This window comes from Delphinapterus leucas, chromosome 3, assembly GCF_059928025.1.
Source record: "Delphinapterus leucas isolate spDelLeu-1000000601 "Yukka" chromosome 3, BTC_Dleu_Yukka2, whole genome shotgun sequence".
Lineage (NCBI taxonomy): Eukaryota > Metazoa > Chordata > Mammalia > Artiodactyla > Monodontidae > Delphinapterus > Delphinapterus leucas.
In genome coordinates, this window is record NC_143131.1 from 61,946,752 (window position 1) to 61,967,974 (window position 21,223).

The 21,223-nt window shown below is 45.5% G+C and overlaps 1 protein-coding gene across 2 annotated transcripts in view; it reads left to right on the top strand.

The window, feature by feature from the left end:
- Positions 1–12,267: 12,267 nt before the first annotated feature.
- The window catches only part of F2RL1 (F2R like trypsin receptor 1), a 38,878-nt gene continuing 29,922 nt past the window's right edge, over positions 12,268–21,223 (top strand). For both annotated transcript variants that reach the window (XR_016392708.1, XM_089909037.1), the window contains exon 1: positions 12,268–12,766. Coding sequence is in view for 1 of the 2 variants with exons in the window: in XM_089909037.1 (XP_089765163.1) it covers positions 12,685–12,766 (82 nt within the window). In the remaining variant the exon portion in view is untranslated. The remainder of the gene's footprint in view (positions 12,767–21,223) is intronic.

Below are 21,223 nucleotides of genomic sequence, written 5' to 3' on the forward strand. Positions count from 1 at the left end.
ACTGTGTCACGGCATAGCTCCAGGGGTCACTTTGGTTTCGTTGACTGCTAGCAGCTGTGCCTTTTATTGCTTGCATGGGTGGAGCCGGAGCTGCAGCCTTCCTTCTCTGTAGTAGGGAGTCTAGGAAGGGTTTGAGAGGGTCCCTTTATCCAGAGAGTTGACTGTTTATGCTGCGCTAAGCACTGGATGTACAATAAGCAAATCCAGACAGGGCCTTGCTCTCAGAGCATATATCTAGTCAGGGAGATGCATTAATAAAATAATATCTATTTTGGGGGCTTCCCTGGTGGCGCAGTGGTTGAGAGTCCGCCTGCCGATGCAGGGGACGCGGGTTCGTGCCCCTGGTCCGGGAAGATCCCACATGCCGCGGAGCGGCTGGGCCCGTGAGCCATGGCCGCTGAGCCTGCGCATCCGGAGCCTGTGCTCCGCAACGGGAGAGGCCACAACAGTGAGAGGCCCGCGTACCGCAAAAAAAAAAAAAAAAAAATCTATTTTGGGACTTGCCTGGTGGTCCAATGGTTAGGACTCCACGCTTCCACTGCAGAGGGCACGAGTTCAATCCCTGGTCAGGAAACTAATATCCTGCAAGCCACTAGGCATGGCCAAAATAATAATAATATAATAAAATAATAATATCTGTTTTTAAAACGTTAAAGAAACTATGTGCCAGGACCTGTTCTAAGTATTCGATAAAGATTAACTCCCATAATTTGTACAGTATGTAAGAACCTGGTGCTATTACTATTTGTCCTGCTTTACAGATAAGAAAAACTCAGGCACAGAGAGGTTAATTATCTTGCCCAAGGTCACACAGCTCATAAGAGGTGAAGTCAAGATTCAAACCCAAGCAATTTTGCCCAGAAGTCCTAGCTCTTAACCGGTGAGGCCCTGCTGCCTCTCAGTTATTTTATCTAGTTCAGTTATTCAGAAATAAAACTCCCTCTGGAAATGGAAATGAGGGATTTTAGCATCTGATAAAGCAGCCTTGAGGCCTGTTTGGGGAGCCTGCTGGGCCCGGAGCAGTAAGCAGTTTGCATCGGGCGCTTGTGGGATAGAACTCTGGGCTTCTCTTCCCGTCTTCCTCTCCCAGCTCTCTCCTCTGTTGCCTTCTCCACCTCCTCCCCGCACAGCATCTCAGATGCTGTCACATGGCTTTACTGTTGGGGGCCCCAGGCATGTTTTTTCTTCGACCCGTGCAGCTGCAGTGTCATGGGCTAACTCAATGGGACAGAGAACACTGCCCAAGAGAGGCCCCAGTCTTTGTGGTGCTGTCGGGGAGGAGGGGCAGGGAGAAATGGGAAATCAGATTTTAAGAACAGAAGCAGTCCTAGGGGACTCCCCTGGCGGTCCAGTGGTTAAGACTTCGCCTTCCAATGCAGGGCGTGCGGGTTCGATCCCTGGTCAGGGAGCTAGGATCCCACATGCCTTGTGGCCAAAAAGCCAAAGCATAAGACAGAAGCAATATTGCAACAAATTCAATAAAGACTTTCAAAATGGTCCACATCAAAAAAATCTTAAAAAAAAAAAAGAATAGAAGCAGCTCTAGACCAAGACTTTGTCTACCCAGGGCAGTGGCATAGAGTCCTTGCAAAATCTTGTCTCTTCCATTGGCTAGTTCAAGGGGCTGCGAGATATTCAGGACTCGACATTATCACTATAAAATTGAATGTTATCTTTCACACTTTACCAAAAGCCCTTTTACTGTCCCGATCTCCTCTGGCTCCAGCAGCAACCCCGGGAGGGAGGTGTTCCCGGGCGAACACAACCAGCTCCCTAAAGGTCTTCAAAGCCACAGTGAGCTTGGCGGACGCTGAAACCCCAACTCCAAATGGTGAGTCATTTGCATTTCTAAAGTGAGTTTCATTTCAAAATAACTGGGGCCTGTAGAGCTGGCGGGACGGAGCTGGGATTCTTTGTGCTTTAAACTCCATATTCGTCCACTCCATCTTTTTCCCTTCTCAGAAGAGCAGGACAAGACAGTTGCACATTCATTGCCTGGTTGCAGTTCTTCGAGAACCAAAACCTGAATCCCTGGACACACCTACGTGCCATCCTTGGGCTCCAAAGCCAAAAATTGGCCTGATTTTTCCCCTAAGAAATAAACACCTAATTTCTAATTAGAGTGCAAAAAATTCAGGGAAGCTTCTGGAAACTCAAGCATGTAGTATTACTAGGGATGCCTCTGCTATCAGATTGTGAGTTTGGCATCTGTTTCTGAAACTGCTTCTGAAACATGCTATTTCTGACAAAAAGACAATACTAGTTTCTATTTTGTAAGATGGAGTGAGGGTTAAGTGAGGTAATAATTGAACATTTCCTATGGCAGTAATTTTTTTCTTTCCCAAATTATTATGCTTTCTATTGAGTTGGCCAAAATGTTCGTTCAGGGTTTCCGTAAGATGTTATGGAAACACCCAAACAAACTTTTGGGCCAACCCAGTATATTGGGCCAAAGATAGAAGTAGCTAAGAACGTGGGACATTTTATAAACAGAATGACTTTGGGCTTTAGCTGGGTTAGCAACTGGATTCAGCCCCTTCTTAGGGTCCAGGAGATAACTGGATTCTTGAAGTCAGGCTGACGTCAGAGCAATTAAGCTCCCCGCCCCCGTCCAGCCCAGCAGGCTGAGCACAGCTCTAAAGGCTCTGTGGGTGTTCTGCTGGCACTTCCTTCAAATGCTAATGAGAAGCTCACAAATGCTAAACAGCAGGACCAAACTAGTTTCTGCTGCCTGGAGCAGCTGAGAATTATGGCCTCACTCTTTCCCAGATTTCCCAGGCCGTCCTCCCTCTAGGTTCCCACCAGCTGTGCTTAAACTGCCAGGAAATAACTTTCTGGGCTCACAGGCTCTCTGGGCCTCTGTCCCCCCATTTGTCTTTCATAGCAAATCCAAACACCCCTGGCTTTCCAAACCCCTTCCTCTCCTCACCAGCTCCCCACAGGCCTTTGGGTCTCTGCAGTTTCGCCAGGGATCCCAGGCAAACAGCAGCTTCCTACCAGCCTCTACCAAGCATACAGACCTCCAGTCTGGCCCTGCTTGATAGCTACAACTTCTTCTTAGCTGGTGGGGCTTGGCCCCTGGTGCCACCACAAGTTTTCACCGCCCCGATTGAGGGCACATGCTGGTCTCAGCTCCTTCTCTAACATCCCTGACTGGTTTTGTAGATGCATCTGTCTCATGCGCCTGGTTACTTTGTGAAACTGTAAGATCCTGAGCTGTTAGGAAGTGGCTCTGAGGTCTCTTCCTCTCACCTGTATAGTCTGCCACATCTCCAGGACGAAGGTCTAATCCTGCTGGGCTGTAGAGGCAAGACCTTTAATTGGCTAGGGATTATGGGATGATTTGTCTAAAAACAACATGATTTATTTAAGGTCAGGTATAATACGATCTTTCACTGTGGTTAGAGATAGCAACAGTAAGAATCCCCAGCCTAGGTTTAGTGCTGTCATGGTTTCCAAAGGACTTTTATGCACATTTTCTTATTTCATTGTCACAAACACCCTGTGGGTTGAACAGCTATTTCATATAAGAGAAACCTGAGACTGAGAGGCCTCACTGTTTGCTTACTTTCTGTCCTGTAGCCAGTAAGTACAAAGGACTTTGAGGCAAGTCTCCTACGGCAGCCAATATACTCATTATACTAAAGTAACTCTGCTAAAACAAGATCTACATAGAATTTGTACAAATATTTACTGATTGTGCGCTTAGATTATGCTTTAGAATCACAGCTCCCCATCTCTTAGGTTCTTCTCACCTCCATGAAAAATCCTTTCGCCTGCTCTGCTCCTTGAGTAAATAAATATTAAAATCAGGGCAGGATGATCAGATTAGTAGAGATTTTTTTAAAAGTAACACTCACTGCCAGTGAAGATGTGAAGAGATGGACACAGAGACACTGCTGATGGGACTATAAATTGGTACATTGTTTCTGAAGGGTAATTTGATAATAATCATTAAAAGCTTTTAAAATAAACAGAATTTTTAAAAATAAATTTATTTATTTATTTTTGGCTGTGTTGGGTCTTCGTTGCTGCATGCGGGCTTTCTCTAGTTGCGGCGAGCAGGGCCCACTCTTTGTTGCGGTGCGCGGGGCTTCTCACGGCAGTGGCTTCTCTTGTGGAGCACGGGCTCGAGGTGCGTGGGCTTCAGTAGTTGCAGCATGCGGGCTCAGTGGTTGTGGCTCACAGGCTCTAGAGTGCAGGCTCAGTAGTTGTGGCTCACGGGCTTAGTTGCTCCGTGGCATGTGGGATCTTCCCGGACCAGGGCTCGAACCCGTGTCCCCTGCATTGGCAGGTGTATTCTTAACCACTGTGCCACCAGGGAAGTCCCAACAGAATTTTTTTGGTGTAGGAAATCCACCCATCTTTAAAAATATTTTGTCCTAAAAGAATAGTCTGAGACTGCAGGGAAAAAACGTATGTATCAGAATATGTTTATCTCTGTTATTTAAAACACAACAACAAAAACCTAAAATAATATGGGTAGTCTATAACAGGTTAAATAAGGATCTACTGAGAAGATGAAATATTCTACGGTAACCAAAAATGGTGCTATGGAAGAATATTTAAGACTTTGGGAAGATGTTCCTATGTTGTCAAGTGGGGAAAACTAAAAAAACAGTTAGGCAATGTAATCTTAATCTGGTTTTTAAAAAGATAGCTCTAACTAGAAAGACATAGGTCCAACTGTTAAGAGCAGTTATCTCTGGATCCTTCCTTCCTACTTCTTCCCCTCCCTTCCTCCCTTCCTCTCCTCCCTTCTTTTTGTATTTTCCAGTCTTTTTTACAATAAACTTAATAAGTATGTGTTGCATGCGTAATCAGGAAAGAGAAGCATTTCTTCTTTAGATGAGGCTCTAAGAATGAGCCCCTGCGAGTGGCGGGTGGAGCTTGTGGTAGAAACTGGAAACAAAGACGAGGGAACAACTAACTAGTCTATGAGCAACCAAATTGGAAAACAACTATATTCTGGGATTGAATGTCTTTTTTTTTCTTCTTTTGGCCACTTATCTAAAGAGGATAGTGTGAGAAGAAAAGTCAGCAGTTAGGCTTCTTTAAAATTGGGCTGGTGGTTTTCACTCCTCCTGATTAGACCAGGGGAGCTCTGGCTCCTTCTGACACTAAGAGCCTCTCTGGAGAGGAGCTGAGGTGGCAGGTGTGTCCTTGGCACTGCCCTCTGGTCCCCCCAATCAGCCTGGAGCCGCCCCACGCTGGACTCCCTCGCTCCCCACTCTCTCCACTCATCTCAGAAGCATTAGTTTACTTCAACTCATCAATTAGAGCTGGAGGGGCCCTTAGAAGCCCTGGGGCATGAGGAAGGGAGGCCCCCAGGGGTGCCCCACTCACCCAGCATCTCTCAGCTCAGCGGCAGCGAAATGGGGGTGTCTGGAGGGATGGGAGACAAAGATTGGAACCGTAATGCAGGTCTCTCGGCTTCCCAGAGGCTTGCCAGACCCAAAGGAATAATTTCAAATGATAGTATTTTTAGGCGTTAGCCACCAACTACTGTTTAGGCTTATGATCTTTGGGGGTTTTTTTGTTTTTAATTTTTAGATTTTTTTGTTTCTGCCATTCAAACAATTGGGGGAAAAAACTTTAAGGAAAAATGTTACAAGGCTTTCAAACAGGGCTGTAGGTGGGGTTAGGCCATGCATCGCTGGGAAGAGTGTAAACAGAGAAAGGCAGCCCTACCTCACCTTTCTGAAAAGGGGTTACACGAGGTGGGGCAGAACTGGCATCCATACCTCACGAAGAGCTCGGTGATGGCATCTGTGCCAGTGATTACTTAATGAAACAAGCACATGACGGGGCTGAGGCATGAGAGCCATGGTTATGCCACATGGTGATTAAAAAGATGGGGACAGGTTGACTGGTGGGCTGAGATGCTCATGTCGGCGGCATTTGTGGTAGGAGTGACTCTCTCTTCTCCTCCCATTTTCTTCTTCCTGTTTCTTCCTCCTATGACTCCTACCTGATGTAGTCTTTTCTCTTGGCCCCAGCAAAGCCACCCTGTCAGTTTCAGTGATGTGAAGATAGGGCTGAAAAAGGATGGTTTAACCTTCAACGCCCTCAGGACCAAAGTCCAAGGGCTTTTTCATGGAAAACAGAAGGCCTTCCTAGGTGAGTCCTGCCTACTTTCTAGTTTTATCGTTGGCCACTTTCCTTCACACTCTCTTGGTTTCCGCCATAGTGTTCCCCAAACATATCACACTTTCATAACATGCTTTCTCTTGGGGGCCTGTCTCTACCCCATTATGCCTGGGATAACAGAAACTGTCTAGCTGTCCACTGAACTCCTTTTTTCCCCTTCCTTCTGGGCACGTAGTCTCCCTTGCAGTGAGCTGTGACCATGTGCCTGAGTTCTGGTCAATGGAATATAGAAATGATTGTGCGCCACTTTCAGGCCAGAGCTGTGGAAACCGTATAGGCAGAATCCTTCCTGCTCTTTCCTTCTGTAGCGCCCTTGAAAGCCATGAGGTGAAGATGGCAGAGCCCCAAGTTGGGAGAAGCCTGGCTCATTTATCCCCACCTGGAGGAGAACCTTCCACCAAACTTAGACTTGGATTTGGCTTTGAGTAAGAAAGAAACATCTATTTCAGTGAAGCAACTAAGATTTGGAGATTTATCTGGAGATTTATTTATCACCTGGCGAACTATTCATCCTTCAAAGCCCTCTTCAGATGCCCCCTCCTTCAGGAAGCCTTTTCTGATTCCCCCGGGTAAGAGTCATCCTTTCTCCGTGTGTGCGTAGCCCTTCAAAGATGCTTCACTCACCAACTCCTCTCCCTCAATACTTGACTTACGCATCTCTCTTCACATTTGACCAATGACACAATGGAGGTAGAGATACGGACCTTTGTAATCCTAGCTTCTAGCAGAGTGAGTGAAAGATAGTAGGTGTACAATATGTAAGAATTAATTCATTCACAAGTATTTGTTGAGCTCGTTCTATGTACTAGGCATTGTTCTAGCACTGAGAACACAGCAGTGGACAAAACAGATAAAAATATCTGTCCTCTACATTTTATAGGTTGGCTTTTGCAGTGTTTTAGACATTTGCCTTTCTGCATTTTAAGAAAAGTGATTTAGGGCTTCCGTGGTGGCGCAGTGGTTAAGAATCCACCTGCCAATGCAGGAGCCACAGGTTCAAGCCCTGGTCCAGGAAGATCCCACATGCCGTGGAGCAACTAAGCCCGTGCACCACAACTACTGGGCCTGCACTGTAGAGCCCGCGAGCCACAACTACTGAGCCCGCATGCCACAACTACTGAAGCCTGTGCACCTAGAGCCCGTGCTCTGCAACAAGAGAAGCCACTGCAATGAGAAGCCTGTGCACCGCAACAAAGAGTAGCCCCTGCTTGCTGCAACCAGAGGAAAGGCCACACACAGGAACAAAGACCCAGTGCAGCCAAAAATAAAATAAATAAAATTTATTAAAAAAAAACATCACAAGAAAACACACACACACACACACACACACACACACACACACACATAAAAAGAAAAGTGATTTAAACTGGGACTTAAGTAATAACATTTAAGACCTTATAGAGATAAGTATATCAGAGGCAGTTGCCAGTGCTAGATACTGTTACTCTCTAAATACTTTCAAAAATGCCACAAAGTAAAAAACTCTGTACTCATAGAGCTTACTTTGCAGTGGAGGAACTAGATAATAAATAAATACATGTAGAATATCAATCTGGCAATCCATGCCATGGAGGAAAATAAAACATAGAGGGAGGATGGAGAGTATAGGATGGGAGTATAATTTTAAATAAGGTCTTCTTAGAAGGCCCCACTGGGAAGATAGCATTTTAGCAAAAACCTGAAGGAAGTGAAGACTGAAACTACATAGGTGTTCGAGGGAAAAGCATTCCAGGCAAAGGTACGGCAAGAGTGTGTGTGTGGCTGGAGCAGAATGAGTGAGGGGAACAGAAAAGATGAAGTTAAGGGAGTTGTGTATGGGAGGTAGGGGAGGGCAGCACGTGTAAGCCTTTGACAGGCTTTGGCTTCTCTGCAGAGGGAAGTGGGGAGCTACTTCAGTATTTTAAGTGAGGAAGTTACCTGCACTGATGCACAGCTGGACAGGTTCAGTCTGACCGCTATGTTGAGAGAAGACTGTGTAGAGGCTTATGGGTAAAAGGAGAGAGACAAGTCGCAAGGCTATTGCAATAATCTAGGCAAAAGATAATGGTAACTTGAACCAGGGTGGTATTTGGGATATATTTTCAAGGGAGGATTTGCTGATGGATCAGATGTGGAATATAAGAGAAAGAAGTCACAGATGACTCCAAGATTTTTGATCTGAGCAACTGGAGGGATGGAATTGCAATTTAAGGAGATGGGAAAACTACGAGAGGGGCAGGGTGGGTCAGAAATGTAGTTTTGAACTTATACTTGATATGCCTAAAGTCATGTCTGAGTGGAGATGTTGAGTAGCTGAATGGATATGTTGTGTCTGGAAAGGAGAAATCTGGGATAGAAATACAAATTTGGAAGTTGTCAGCATAAGTATGGTATTTAAAACCACAGGATTAGGGCTTCCCTGGTGGCACAGTGGTTGAGAGTCCGCCTGCTGATGCAGGGGACACGGGTTCGTGCCCCGGTCCGGGAAGATCCCACGTGCCGCGGAGCGGCTGGGCCCGTGAGCCACGGCCGCTGAGCCTGCGCGTCCGGAGCCTGTGCTCCTCAACGGGAGAGGCCACGACAGTGAGAGACCCGTGTACCGCAAAAAAACAAACAAACACAGGATTGGATTAGATGACCAAAGGAAATGAGCGTATATTGAAAAGCAGTCCAAGGACAAACCCACAGGCACCCTAGAGTGTAGAATTGAGGACGGTAAATGAGAACCAGAAAAGAACCAACCCCTTCTGAGTTGCCAGGGAGACAGGAGGAGAATCAGGACAAGAGTGGTCCAGGAAGCCAGGTGAACATAGCATTCAAGAAGGGAGAGAGGTCAATTATGCCAAATTCCACAGTCGGGTTGAGTAACATGAAGACTAAGAACTGATCAAAGGATTTACCATGTGAAGGTCATTCCTAACCTTGTCCAGAGTGAGTAAATGAATGTCACATTTCCTCCATCTATATTTGACTGGGACCCACGAGTGCAGGGACTAAGTCTTTGTTTCTCCAGAAAGAGTTTGATGCGTTTGATAAATGACTGTAGGAATGATTGAATGAAATGGCTTTTCCCTCAGGGTCTGGCCTCCCCCAGTTCCTACTTTATTTTCCTTAGAGCTGTAGAGGGTGGGAAAGTGCACCAAGTTCCCTATCCCTGAAAGCCAGACTGTCTGGAATTGCCTGTGGTTATTTCTCTGTACTGTTCCACAAAGCCGTAAAACACCCCCAGCCCTTCAGGGCAAAGGAGTCAAAATCTAAAAAGCAAATACTCTACTCCCAAAGTCACGAGAAAACATCTGCAAACTGACTCAAGTGAATGTAGTCAGGCCACTGGGAGAAACCGCATTCTTGAGATCATTAACTCATGGCATTGTTCAATAAAATATTTTCTTGGAAATGTTGATGATTCAAGGCATAGTTCCATAAAATACTAATAAAAATTTAAGTTGAAAACAGCTGGATGTTGATGCATTGTTCTCTGGAAAGAGGAAGATTGCCCCTTGGGGCAGTCATTCTATAGTTGCTACCATTTCTTATTTACTATATGTGAGGAACTGTGCTGAGAAGTACTTTATGGGCATTTAGCAAACTGAATCTTCATAACCAGCCTATAAGAAAGGTACTATTATCATCCCCAGATTATAGATGTAATAGTTACATACAACAGCTGATGAAATGGAGGCTTGGAAAGATTGAAGGTATGTTTTGGGATTGAGTACCTTCCCTATTGAAGGACCCTCAGGAGTGACCTGATCCCCGTCAGGAGAACTGTCTCCTGGACAGGATGAGGAAGGCCCTGGTGCTGCTTCTAGAAGGCAACTTTTCCAGGGAGGAAAAGAGGGCCCAGGGGTGTGATTCTGGGACACAGCATCCTGAGAGCTGAGGTGCAGGTAGGGGGCATAAAGAAGACTCCTGAGAGAAAGGAAGGAAACAAAAACACAATCACAATTTGTTTTATCCTCAGGCACATCTCAACTAAAAAAAATCAACTCCATTTTTTTTCTTTTTCACACCAGGAGGCTTGTGGGATCTTAGTTCCCTGACCAGGGATTGAACCTGGGCCCTCGGCAGTGAGAGCACGGAGTCCTAACCACTGGACCACCAGGAAATTCCCTTGACTCCATTTTATAGGTAAGGAACTTAAAGCTTTGAGAGGGTAAGTAGTGATTTCTCCCAGGTCACACAGATGTTAGGAATTGGGAAGGCCAGAATTTGCCCACAGGGTTATACAATTTAAAAGGCTACGCTCTTACATTTCCAAAAGAACACCAGACATAGCAATGAGAGATTCTTAAGAGATGGGGCGACTGAAAGGCACCCATTAAAAAGAATGATCTCATTCACTGGACAGCTTTCCCTGGCCCCTCTTGTCTGTGTGTGTTGGGAAGCAGTCCACTCCTGTTATTCAGGGAGCAATTACTCCACTCTCATGGCACGTTCAGAGCCATTTGCTTCTCTTCCTTTTCAACCATTTATTTTCCTGCTCCTGTGAGCTCTGTCAGGGCAGAGGGAAGAGGCAGAATGCTAACCCTCCACTTATGTAAATTTGGGGAAATGTCTTATTGGGGATATGGTTGAAACAACTGGCTAACATGACATTTTATACAATTTTGTCTGCCTGAATTATCTGGAACCCCCATTAGTTCGTTAATTGGTCCCATGGTAGGTTCAGCAAGAGGCCACACACATGACACAGGGCCTTTATCAGAGGTAAGCTCCATCCTAGAAACTCACAGGGCCAAGATGGTGGCCATTCAGTTTATGGCTGTTCAATAAATAATGATGGTCACTGGCAACTGACTCACCAAACTTTGGTCTTCAAGGAAGAATCATGGACTCCCAGGACTCAAGCCCCTCAAGAGGCTACCTGGACTCACCCAATCTGACCCCTGATCCTGGGAGGGAACTCCCTCTCCAACCTGCAGGACGGATGCTCTGGTCCTTTGCTGTAAGCCCTGCAGTGACGTGGCCCTTAACCTCACCAGGCAGCCCCCAGGACTGGGACCAGGGGGCCCTGTTTTTATTTATTTATTTATTTATTTAAGGCAGGGGGCTGTTTGTTTGTTTACGGCCATGCCTGGCGGCTTTCGGGGATCTTAGTTTCCCCACCGGGGATTGTACCTGGGCCACGGAAGTGAAAGAGCCGAGTCCTAACCATTGGACCACCAGGGAACTCCCCCAGCGAGCCCTGTTAAAATTCTCTTTCTACATTGAGCTGAAATCAGCCCCCCACTGTGGCTACTACAGAGTTCTGCTCTCTGGAGCTACTCAAAACATGTCTAATCCTCTTCTGCATGCTAACTCTTCAAGTATCTCAGGACAGCACTCACGTTTCTCTTCTCTGCTCCTCCACTACCCAAGAGTTTAAATGAATTACAGTACACTTTATTTTAAGCAAGTAAAAAGACATTACCAATATAATGAAGGACCTGTGCAGCGATCCCCAGTCTCCCACTTCTTCTCCCCACACCCCCTCTTATATATTTCTGCATGCATACATACATACAGGCGTACATACTGCTTATATATTTCTTTGGACTGTGGGATCCCAATGCAGAAAAGACGCTGGTGGGAGCATTTATAGTGCAGTGATTAATAGAAGAAAGCAGAAGTCACAGACTAAAGTTTTCTTGTGATGAACATTTACAGACTGTGTCTACCAACTGTGTGACTGTGGGCAATTTATCCAACCTTTCTCAGTTCTATTTCCTCATCTGTAAAATGGTAATAATAGTTATACTTATTGCGCGGGTTGTTTTGGGATTAGACTGTGCTCCTAAATCATTTATACGCGGCACTTCAAGTAGCTGTTACAAATGTTTTCTCCCTCACCACCTCACAGACTGGGAAAGGGGCCTAGAAGGGGGTGAGAGTATTACTAGGGGTCACAGCTAGTTAACATCAGAGCGGAAACCTAAACCCAGATCCCTGATTACTCCGGTTGGCCGGGACCCCTTCCTGCTCCCCATCGCGTTCGCAGGTGTCCGCAGACGTCCATCCTGACAATGCAGATTAGAAACTCATCCCTCATACCACAGGGCCCACGACACTGGGAAGTCTCTACCAAGTACCGACGATAACTGCAGCGAGCTCGGGTCTTGGCTTTTTGCCATTTAGGAAAGGGGAGGGATGGGGATGGACAGCACTGGCTGACTCCCTAGGAGTAATTAAAGGTTAAAGGTAGTTTTCGGCCTTGCGATCTGAGCGTTCCAGCCATTTGCATTCCGATACAGCTCCTTAGCGGCTGGCGCACCTGGGGCGGCGGAGGCGGGGCCACAGCGTGCGGCGTGGCGGCCGGGGGCGGGGCCGGGACGCCCGGTCTTCGAACCGTAGAGCCCAGCGTTGCGTTCCGGCCCCGGGGCGTGGCCTCGCGCAGGTACGTCGAGCTTCTCGAGTTTCACTGAAACTTTTCCAGCTGCGGGGAAGGCGTGCGCTGAGGCTCCAATTAGGGGCAGGTGGGAGGGTGGCTTTTTCTCCTAGCGGCGAGTGGGACTCTGAGTTTCGAATCGTTGGCGGCGAATTCCCCGCCCGCCGGGTGTCGGAGCTGCTGGAAGGATGCGAAGCCAGAGCGCGGCGTGGCTGCTGGGGGGCGTCATCCTGCTGGGGACCTCTGCCTCCTGCAATCGCACCGTCCTAGGTGAGAAACTTGGCCAAGGAGGACTCGTGCGGCTAAGGAGCGGGGGTCCTGGGCACCATGGGCAGGTGGGGGAAGAGGGTCAGGTGCGCGAAGGGTGTTCTGCCGCCGCCGCCAACTCCTCCCGACATCCCGCAGCCTCCTCTCGGCGGCTTTGAAGGGGGATCCCTGCGCCCTGGGAGCAACCAGCTGGGACAAGCGGGAGAGGCTGAAGTCTACGGAGGGGAAAGGGAGGGAGCGGAGTGCTCGCTTCTACGGAGTACCCAGAGGGCTTAGCCTCTCGGGCCCCGGTGGGTTTCTTCGCAAACACGAAAATCCTTAAGGAACATTTCGCACACCTTTGAGACTTTTCCGGACTGGTCCTGCAGGACCCGCGGAGTTAGCGAGTTGATGGCTCAGAGCGGGGTGGCGTGGATGGGAGTCCGCGGCCTGGGAACTTTCTGCTTCTGTTTTTGCAGCCTCCTTCAACTTTTGGAGGCCACTCTTTGGGGTCGGCCCACGGCGTTCAAGACGCCCCCGGGGCCTGCAGCTCCTCTGGCACAGGGCACAGCCGGGGTGTGGAAGTCAGGGCCGGACCCTGCTGGGTTCTTGGGGTGACGAGCGCTCACCCCGAGGTTTAGGCCAGTTGGGCGGATTAAATAAATGGAACTTCTTCGACCCTGCTTTACATTCGACCAAGTGAACTTACGGCCCTGGGTTTCCCTGGCCTTCGCTGGCTGCGGCTCAGGTCTGTAGGCCGGAGGCTGCCCGCCCCAGGAAGGGGACAGCACGGGAGCCGTCCCTGGCGGCGCTCAGGTGCCAGCTTGTGCGCCGCAGCCGGGTTCCACGGGTGTGCTGCCCTGGGTGTGCTCCAACTTGTTCGGCTGCGGGTGGAGCCTCCCGGGCGGAGCAGGCCTCCGAGGGCGTAGGCGCTGTTAAGCCTGGTATGGCACTGCTGTGATGCTAAGGACGCCCCGCTGTTTGGGGCAGCCAGGGTAGCCTTAAAAGGGAAGTTTTAATTTCCCTGCGAAATGTGCAGACCTGTTGTAAAAGGCAGGTTCTCACTTTTATCCTCTTCATAAAGACATTGTAAAAGAGCAAGTCACTGTGAATTTGAATTAGACGGAAGAATGTGATTCTTTTCCCTTTGGAGTTACAGCAAAGGGTATTTTGGTGGATACTTGGAAACTGCACCCCTGGTACACATTTTATTGACAGCATTACCGAATGTAAAATAGTTGTCTGGTGGGAAGCAGCCGCATAGCACAGGGAGATCGGCTAGGTGCTTTGCGGTGACCTAGAGAGGTGGGATAGGGAGGGTGGGAGGGAGGGGATATGGGGACATTTGTAAAAGCATTTGGCCGATTCTCTTTGTTGTGCAATAGAAACTAACACAGTATTGTGAAGCAATTATATTCCAATAAAGATGTATTAAAAAATTTTAAAAACAAGAATAAAGGCATTTATTTATTTACAGGAAGTACTGAAATTGTGATGCACGCATGTCCGTTTACCCTTATGTTTTAAACTTATAAACTTAAAATTTAGGAACAAAGCTTAGTATGTGCAAACATTTTTTTTTTTTTTGCGGTACGCGGGCTTCTTACTGCTGTGGCCTCTCCCGTTGCGGAGCACAGGCTCCGGACGCGCAGGCTCAGCGGCCATGGCCCACGGGCCCAGCCGCTCCGCGGCACGCGGGATTCTCCCGGACCGGGGCACGAACCCGCGTCCCCTGCATCGGCAGGCGGACTCTCAACCACTGCGCCACCAGGGAAGCCCTGTGCAAACTTTTTTTTTTTTTTTTCGGTACGCGGGCTTCTTACTGCTGTGGCCTCTCCCGTTGCGGAGCACAGGCTCCGGACGCGCAGGCTCAGCGGCCATGGCTCACGGGCCCAGCCGCTCCGCGGCATGTGTGATCTTCCCGGACCGGGGCACGAACCCGTGTCCCCTGCATTAAAAAAAAAAAAATATGTGGATGTTGATGATTCATCTGTTTTATGATTCAAACGGTTCCTATAGGAAGCTTGCCTGAGTGTCTGGCTTGTTCTTGTTTACAAAGTGAGGGGCTGGGGGGGGATTCCTGAAGTATAAGGGGACTTACTTTAACAACAATAACAAAAATCAAGTTACTTGTTAACCAGAAGTATTTAATATTGCACTTTTTTTTCCCTCCACATATTTTTACTCCTTTGCAGGGTAACTGTCCTAAAGGGTCAGTTAAGTAACAGCGAGACTTTAGGTAGATGGAGCTTTCCTCACAACTTGAAGCTAGATTGATTTTGATTAAGAAACAGGGCTTCACCAGTGTTTCTGCCCTTTAGCACCTGTCTTTGCTTACCCTCTTCGGTTCGACCCTAAGGTGTGCCCCTCAGTTTGCAGCAGGACACATCCTAGGTTTGATTTTTCTTCTCCAAGGTTTTTCCCCAAAAGACTGCCTTATGGAAGGGAACTCAGCCTAGAGTGTAACCTTCTCATTTTACAGATACGGGCCACTGAATTGAGGAGTGAGGGGCAAGGAGAACTGTCCATCAGGCCTCTGCTTTCTTTCTGATCACAACAGTAATCGATAGTTATTTCTGTAAATATGTTTCATCTCTCTCCCCACCAGATCACGTACTCCAGGAGGCCAGGGACCCCTAGCGGCACCTCCATCACCACAGTCCAGCACAGTCTCATTCCCTAAAGGACCTCAGTAAATAGCAAATGAAGAATGAAGTGAAGGGACTTGCCCAGAGTGACCTGGTGGTTGATGGCAGTTCAGCATTTAAGTCGGCTTCTTTCAGGCACTTCTTTCCACTGTGTCACGAACCTGAGAAGTCCCCTGTGATGCAGTAATTCCATTTTTCTTTTGGAGACTGAAACTTGTGTTCTTTTTGTAATTGGTTTTTAATTATACAAGCTGTATGTGATCACTGTAAGGGAAAAATGAGTCCAAAAAAGGGGTTGCATTAATTAAATCACCCTCAGTATCCAAAGCACTGCTAACATTTTGGTTTCCAGCCTTTCTCATGCTTTCATACATCCGTGCATAAAATACATATTCACAGAGAAATTTTTTTGTACAAGTATGTGTTTATATAAACATCAGTAGCATATCAGTAAATATAAAACATTTTTAATGACTCTAAAATGTTGTCAATGGATGTATTATAATTTTTAATTGGTCATCTGTTCATAGACACATGGGCACATGGTTTTGTAATAGTAATAGTAAACACTGGCTGATTTCCAGTGTTTTGTAATAAGAGAGAACACATAGAACATGAAGATGGGACTTTAAATTTGTGTTTGGTCGTCTTCCTGGCCTTGTAGTTACTAATTAACCTTGATAGGCAATGTTTTAGTGAAGTCTGTGTTTGTCTTTCTTATGGTTTTATTAGCTGGACAAGTGTTGAGAGGAAAACAGTTCATCCTGAAAGAACACGAGAAAGTTGACTAAAGTGTACCTAGAGAAGGGGTACCGAGCAACTGAAGCTTTTATTTTTTTTGATCTGTGCTCCCAAAGGTCGGAGCAAAAGAAGATTTGGGGTGAGGAGGATAGTAGGGGAAAGAACACAAGAGGAGAGTTTAAACAAATAAAGTAGCTGCTTTGTACTTGCTTTGGTTGGGAGGGTGCGCAGCAGGAAGATGCTTAATATAACAAAGAGCAGGTAGCGTTTTTAAAGTTAAAAGTTTTCCATGCATTTTTACCCCAAAATTGTACAAATCAGAAGAGTTAAAAAGAAAGCGAAACCTCCCCTCTTCACTCTCAACAGACTTTTCTATGCAGAAATATATGCATTTTGTAACAATAGAAGGATCATACTGTACATTCTGTCCTACAGTTATTTTTTTTTTAACCTAGTAGATCTATTCATGGTCAGTATAAAAAAAATCTGTCCATACTTGTGTAGAGGGAATATTATTCAGTGTATAAATGCCATAAATGATTGAACTAGCCTTTTTTGTTTTTCGATGGTCATTGAAACTAACATTTTTGTTTTACCATGGTAAACAATATTCTAGTAAATATTCTTGCACATAGTGTTTTTGTGCACTTTAGCTAGTATACGGGCAGGACAAATTCCTAGCAATAAATTGATGAGTCATAGGGCAAGCACACTGAAAATTTTGATGTTTTTGCCAAATTGCCCTCCAAATAGATTGTACCAATTTATACTCCTTTGAAAAAGTAATCCAAACAACATAGAGGGGTGTGAAGTAAAAAACGTAAGTTTCCCCTCCCCATCCATTTTACTCTATAGAGATGGCCGTTGTTTATAGTTTAGTGGGTATTTTTCTAGACTTCAGATCTGCAAACAAATTATAATTTTGTTATATAGATGGAAGCATATTCTGCCAGTTGCTTTTTTTCAATGGACATATTGTGACTCTCTTTCCATTTCAATGCTTATTAAGTAGTGTAGTGTCTGCTATTAATGCTAGGGACTGTGCTGAGGATATGGTAAGTTAGGAATGGTGGTTGATGAACATTGCTTATTTCCTGTTTGTTTGTAATTGGGGTGGGGGGATGATGCCTTAAGCATCAGTGGGTGCGTATTCTTGTGTACTTGGGCAAGTATTGTTGATTACAGGTCCCAAATGGAGAATGCTTTTGTGTGTTTAAACTTTACATGCGTTTAAACTTCATATGTACATTTAATTTCATCTTCACTCTCGAAAATAGAAATGATTTTGTCTGGTGTACAGATGGGTTATAGAGTTGGAAGCTGGAATAGCATCAGTTCTAGACAAGTTCTGTGAGTTGGGGTGACTGGGATAGGATGCTGTACGAGGTAAAAGTCTGTGCACTGTGCTGAAAGGGCTTCAGGGAACTTTGAGCAGCATCTTGACATTTACCAGTGTTAGAACTGACCAGTGTTATACCAAGCAGCATGCTGCTTGTGAGCTCTGCCACTGGTACAATGAACATAGCTAATATGACTGGTATTTCAGATTGAGATCATTCAAGGTCGTATGTTGGAATATTCTCAGGAAATTTTTCTTTCTCTCTCTCTCTGAATCCTTCCCTAACTTTTTGTAGTATTTCTTGCTCTTCCCCCCCTCCCCTTTATTTTAGTACTCTTATTTAAAATAGATTTTTATCTCTCTTTACATGAACCTTCCTGACCTGGCGTGTGTTTATTTTTATGGGAAACTTTAGACATGTGAAAGTAGAATATTACAGTGAATCCCAGGTACCTCTCACTCAGCCTTAACAGTGAGTGATGCCCCAGTGATGCCCCAGCCTCCTTCCTGCCCTCCTTCCTGTGTTATTCTTTAACAGCTTTCAGATACAATTTGCAAACCATACAATTCACCTATTCCAAGTCTACAATTCAGTGCATTTTAGAATATTCACAGTTGTCTATCCGTTACCACAATCAACTTTAGAATATTTTTATTACCCCATAAGAACATCCCACTCCCCCCCCGCCTGCTCTTAGCCATCACCCCCCAATTTGCCCCGTTTCCCCAGCTCCTGGCAACCACTAATCTACTTTTTGTCTATGGATTTGCCTATTCAGGACATTTATTATAAATGGAATCATACAATACATATTCCTTTGTGACTGACTTCTTTCAAAAGCATAATCTTCTCAAGGTTCATCTGTATTGTAGCATGTATCAGTTCTTCATTTCCTTTTATTGCTAAATAATGTTCCATTGTATGCGTATACCACATTTTGTCTACCCGTTCATCAGTTGATGGACATTTTGTTATTTCTGCTTTGGGGCTTTTATGAATAATGCTGTTATGAACATTCCTGTATAAGTTTCTGTTTGAACACGTGTTTTAATTTGTCCTGGGTGTATACTCAGGAGTAGGAATTGATGGGTCATATGGCAACTCTATGGTGAGCCGTTTCAGGAACTGTCAACTTATTTGCACAGTGCCTGCATCACTTTACATTCCCACCAGCAGCACCTGAGGGTTCCCCTCCTTGCGTTATTTTGAAATAAATCCACATATAATTTCATCTTAAAATATTTCAGTATGTATTCATAAAAGATGGCAATTTCCTTTTCAAACATCACCACATAATAACCACTGACAAAAATTGTGTAATATAATCAAATACTCAGTATTCATATTTCTAATTGTTTCATAAGTGTCATAAATACCATATTCACAGTTTGTTTGAATCAGGATCCAAACAGGGTCCACACATTACATAAGGTTAATATTGTCTTATAAGTCTTTTAATTTATGGGTCCTACCTCCACACCTCTTTCTTGGTTTTTGCCTTGTAATTTATATTTTGAAGAAATGAGGTCCTTATCCTGCAGCAGTTTCCACAGCCTGGATTTTGCTAATGACATTCTTATGTTATTGAACATGTCCTATTGTCCCCTTTATTTCTATTAATTTGGCTGTTGGATCCAGGGGCTTGTTCAGATGAGGGTTCGTTCGTTCGTTTGTTTGTTGCAAGATTACTTCATAGGTACTTCTTCCCTTTGGAGGCAAATAACGTCCGGTTATCATGTTTGTGATGTGGGTAACTCCGGACAATCAATGTTTAGATTTTCTTCCCTTTTATAAAGCAAGTTATGTAATTTTGTTTGTTTGTCTTGGTACCAAGGGAAAAAATTGAGTCTTTTTGTGGTAATTAGAAAATCTTGGTGGCTCCATTCTGTAGAAACGCAGTCTGATTCATTGACTTGGTCTCTGGTGGGCTGTTTCTGGGCTGGGTGTCCCAGCTCTCTGAATGGAAGAGTCATCAGAACAGGGGTCCACTGTCCAGTCACCAGCTTTGCCACACCTGCCTCTCCGGAGAGCCGCTAACCACTTTTCAAACCAATGGAGAATTTATAGGATTCTCTTACACCTCTGAAAGTCTTCCAGAACATGTTAATATTAATACAAATAAATATATAAATTATTAGAGGAGGGGCTAGTTCAAAGCGGGGGTGTTAAAATGGTAAAACTTTACATTTAAAATTTTCTGTTTGAGAACAGACGTGTGGAATCCGCACAGGTTAGGTTGGTCTCAATAGACTCCAGCGCGTGACCTCACATCAGTCTCCGAGGCTATGTGATATAGGGGTTAGAACCAGGGAGTCTAGAAACGGACTGCCTTGGGTTGAATCCTGACTGCCTCGGGTTGAATCCTGACTCTCCAACCTAACAACTGTTCAGCCTTGGAAAATTTACGCAGTTTTTTCAAGCTTCAGTTTATGCATCTAGAAAATGCAGCTCTAATAATAGTACCTCCTCATAAGGTGTTGTGAACGTGTAGTACCTCCTCATAAGGTGTTGTGAACGTGAAGTAAGCTAATACACGTGAAGTGTTGAAAGCAACGCTGGACACACGATATTAAGCGTGTGTGTCCTGGAATCCCCTGCCGGCGTCTGTGTGGTTTGGGTACTAACTGGGTCAGGCTAGAGCTCTAAAGACATGAGCTGCGCTCTTGATTCTCCTTCCTTTTTTTCATCGGTAGGGCTAGCTGAGCTTTTCAATCCACCCCATGTGCGAGGTCCAGGGCTCTGCCAGGGACCATGGGGATAAGGAAGTTAGGAATTAAGGATAAAGGAATTAGGACAGTCCTGGAATTAAACCTGTAATCTCACACAGCGACTCTTGCCATTTTGACTCCTGGAGCAAGTTCCAGACATTACCAGTCTATAAATATGTCGTTACTATTCTCTTGTGTGTAAAATCAGTCACTCTGCTAAACTGGTTGTGAAAAACATGTAAGTGGGTGATGAAATCAATGTAGAAGGTGGTGACTGGATTTTATAAGAATGGAACAGAATACAATAGAAAGTATTAGAGTGTACCCTGCACAATAAGGCTAATTATTATTTTGTGAAACTTTTTTTCCATTATGGTTATATGTATCAGAACTGGGTTACCATATAGAATATATTTCTTACTGTGGGTTATGGTCAAGCTTTGAAGAACACTGTAATATGTAGGGATATTATTTTATTTTTATTTTATTTTATTTATTTTTTTGCGGTACGCAGGCCTCTCCCGTTGCGGAGCACAGGCTCCGGACGCACGGGCTCAGCGGCCATGGCTCACGGGCCCAGCCGCTCCGCGGCATGTGGGATCTTCCCAGACCGGGGCACGAACCCATCCCCTGCATCGGCAGGCGGACTCTCAACCACTGCGCCACCAGGGAAGCCCTATTTTATTTTTTAAATTTAAAAATAATTCATGCTCGTTTGAAAAAAATTATAAAAGAAATTGGAAGAAGAGATGAGTCTGTCCTAAGTGTACTAATTTCCTGTGTCTGCCGTAACAAATTACCACCAGCTGTTGTTTTCAGTTCGTAAGAATTTATTTTCCCACAGTTCTGGACGTCAAGAGTCGGAAATCAAAGTGTGGGCGCCTCTCAAGGCTCTAGGGGAGACTCCGTTCCACGCCTCCTCCAGCTACTGGTGGCTGTTAGTATTCCTTGGCATTCCTTAGCTTGTTCCTTGACTTTACTCCAATCTCTGCCTCCATTTTCACATTGCTTTCTCCTTTCTGTCTTCCTTCTCTCTCAAATCTC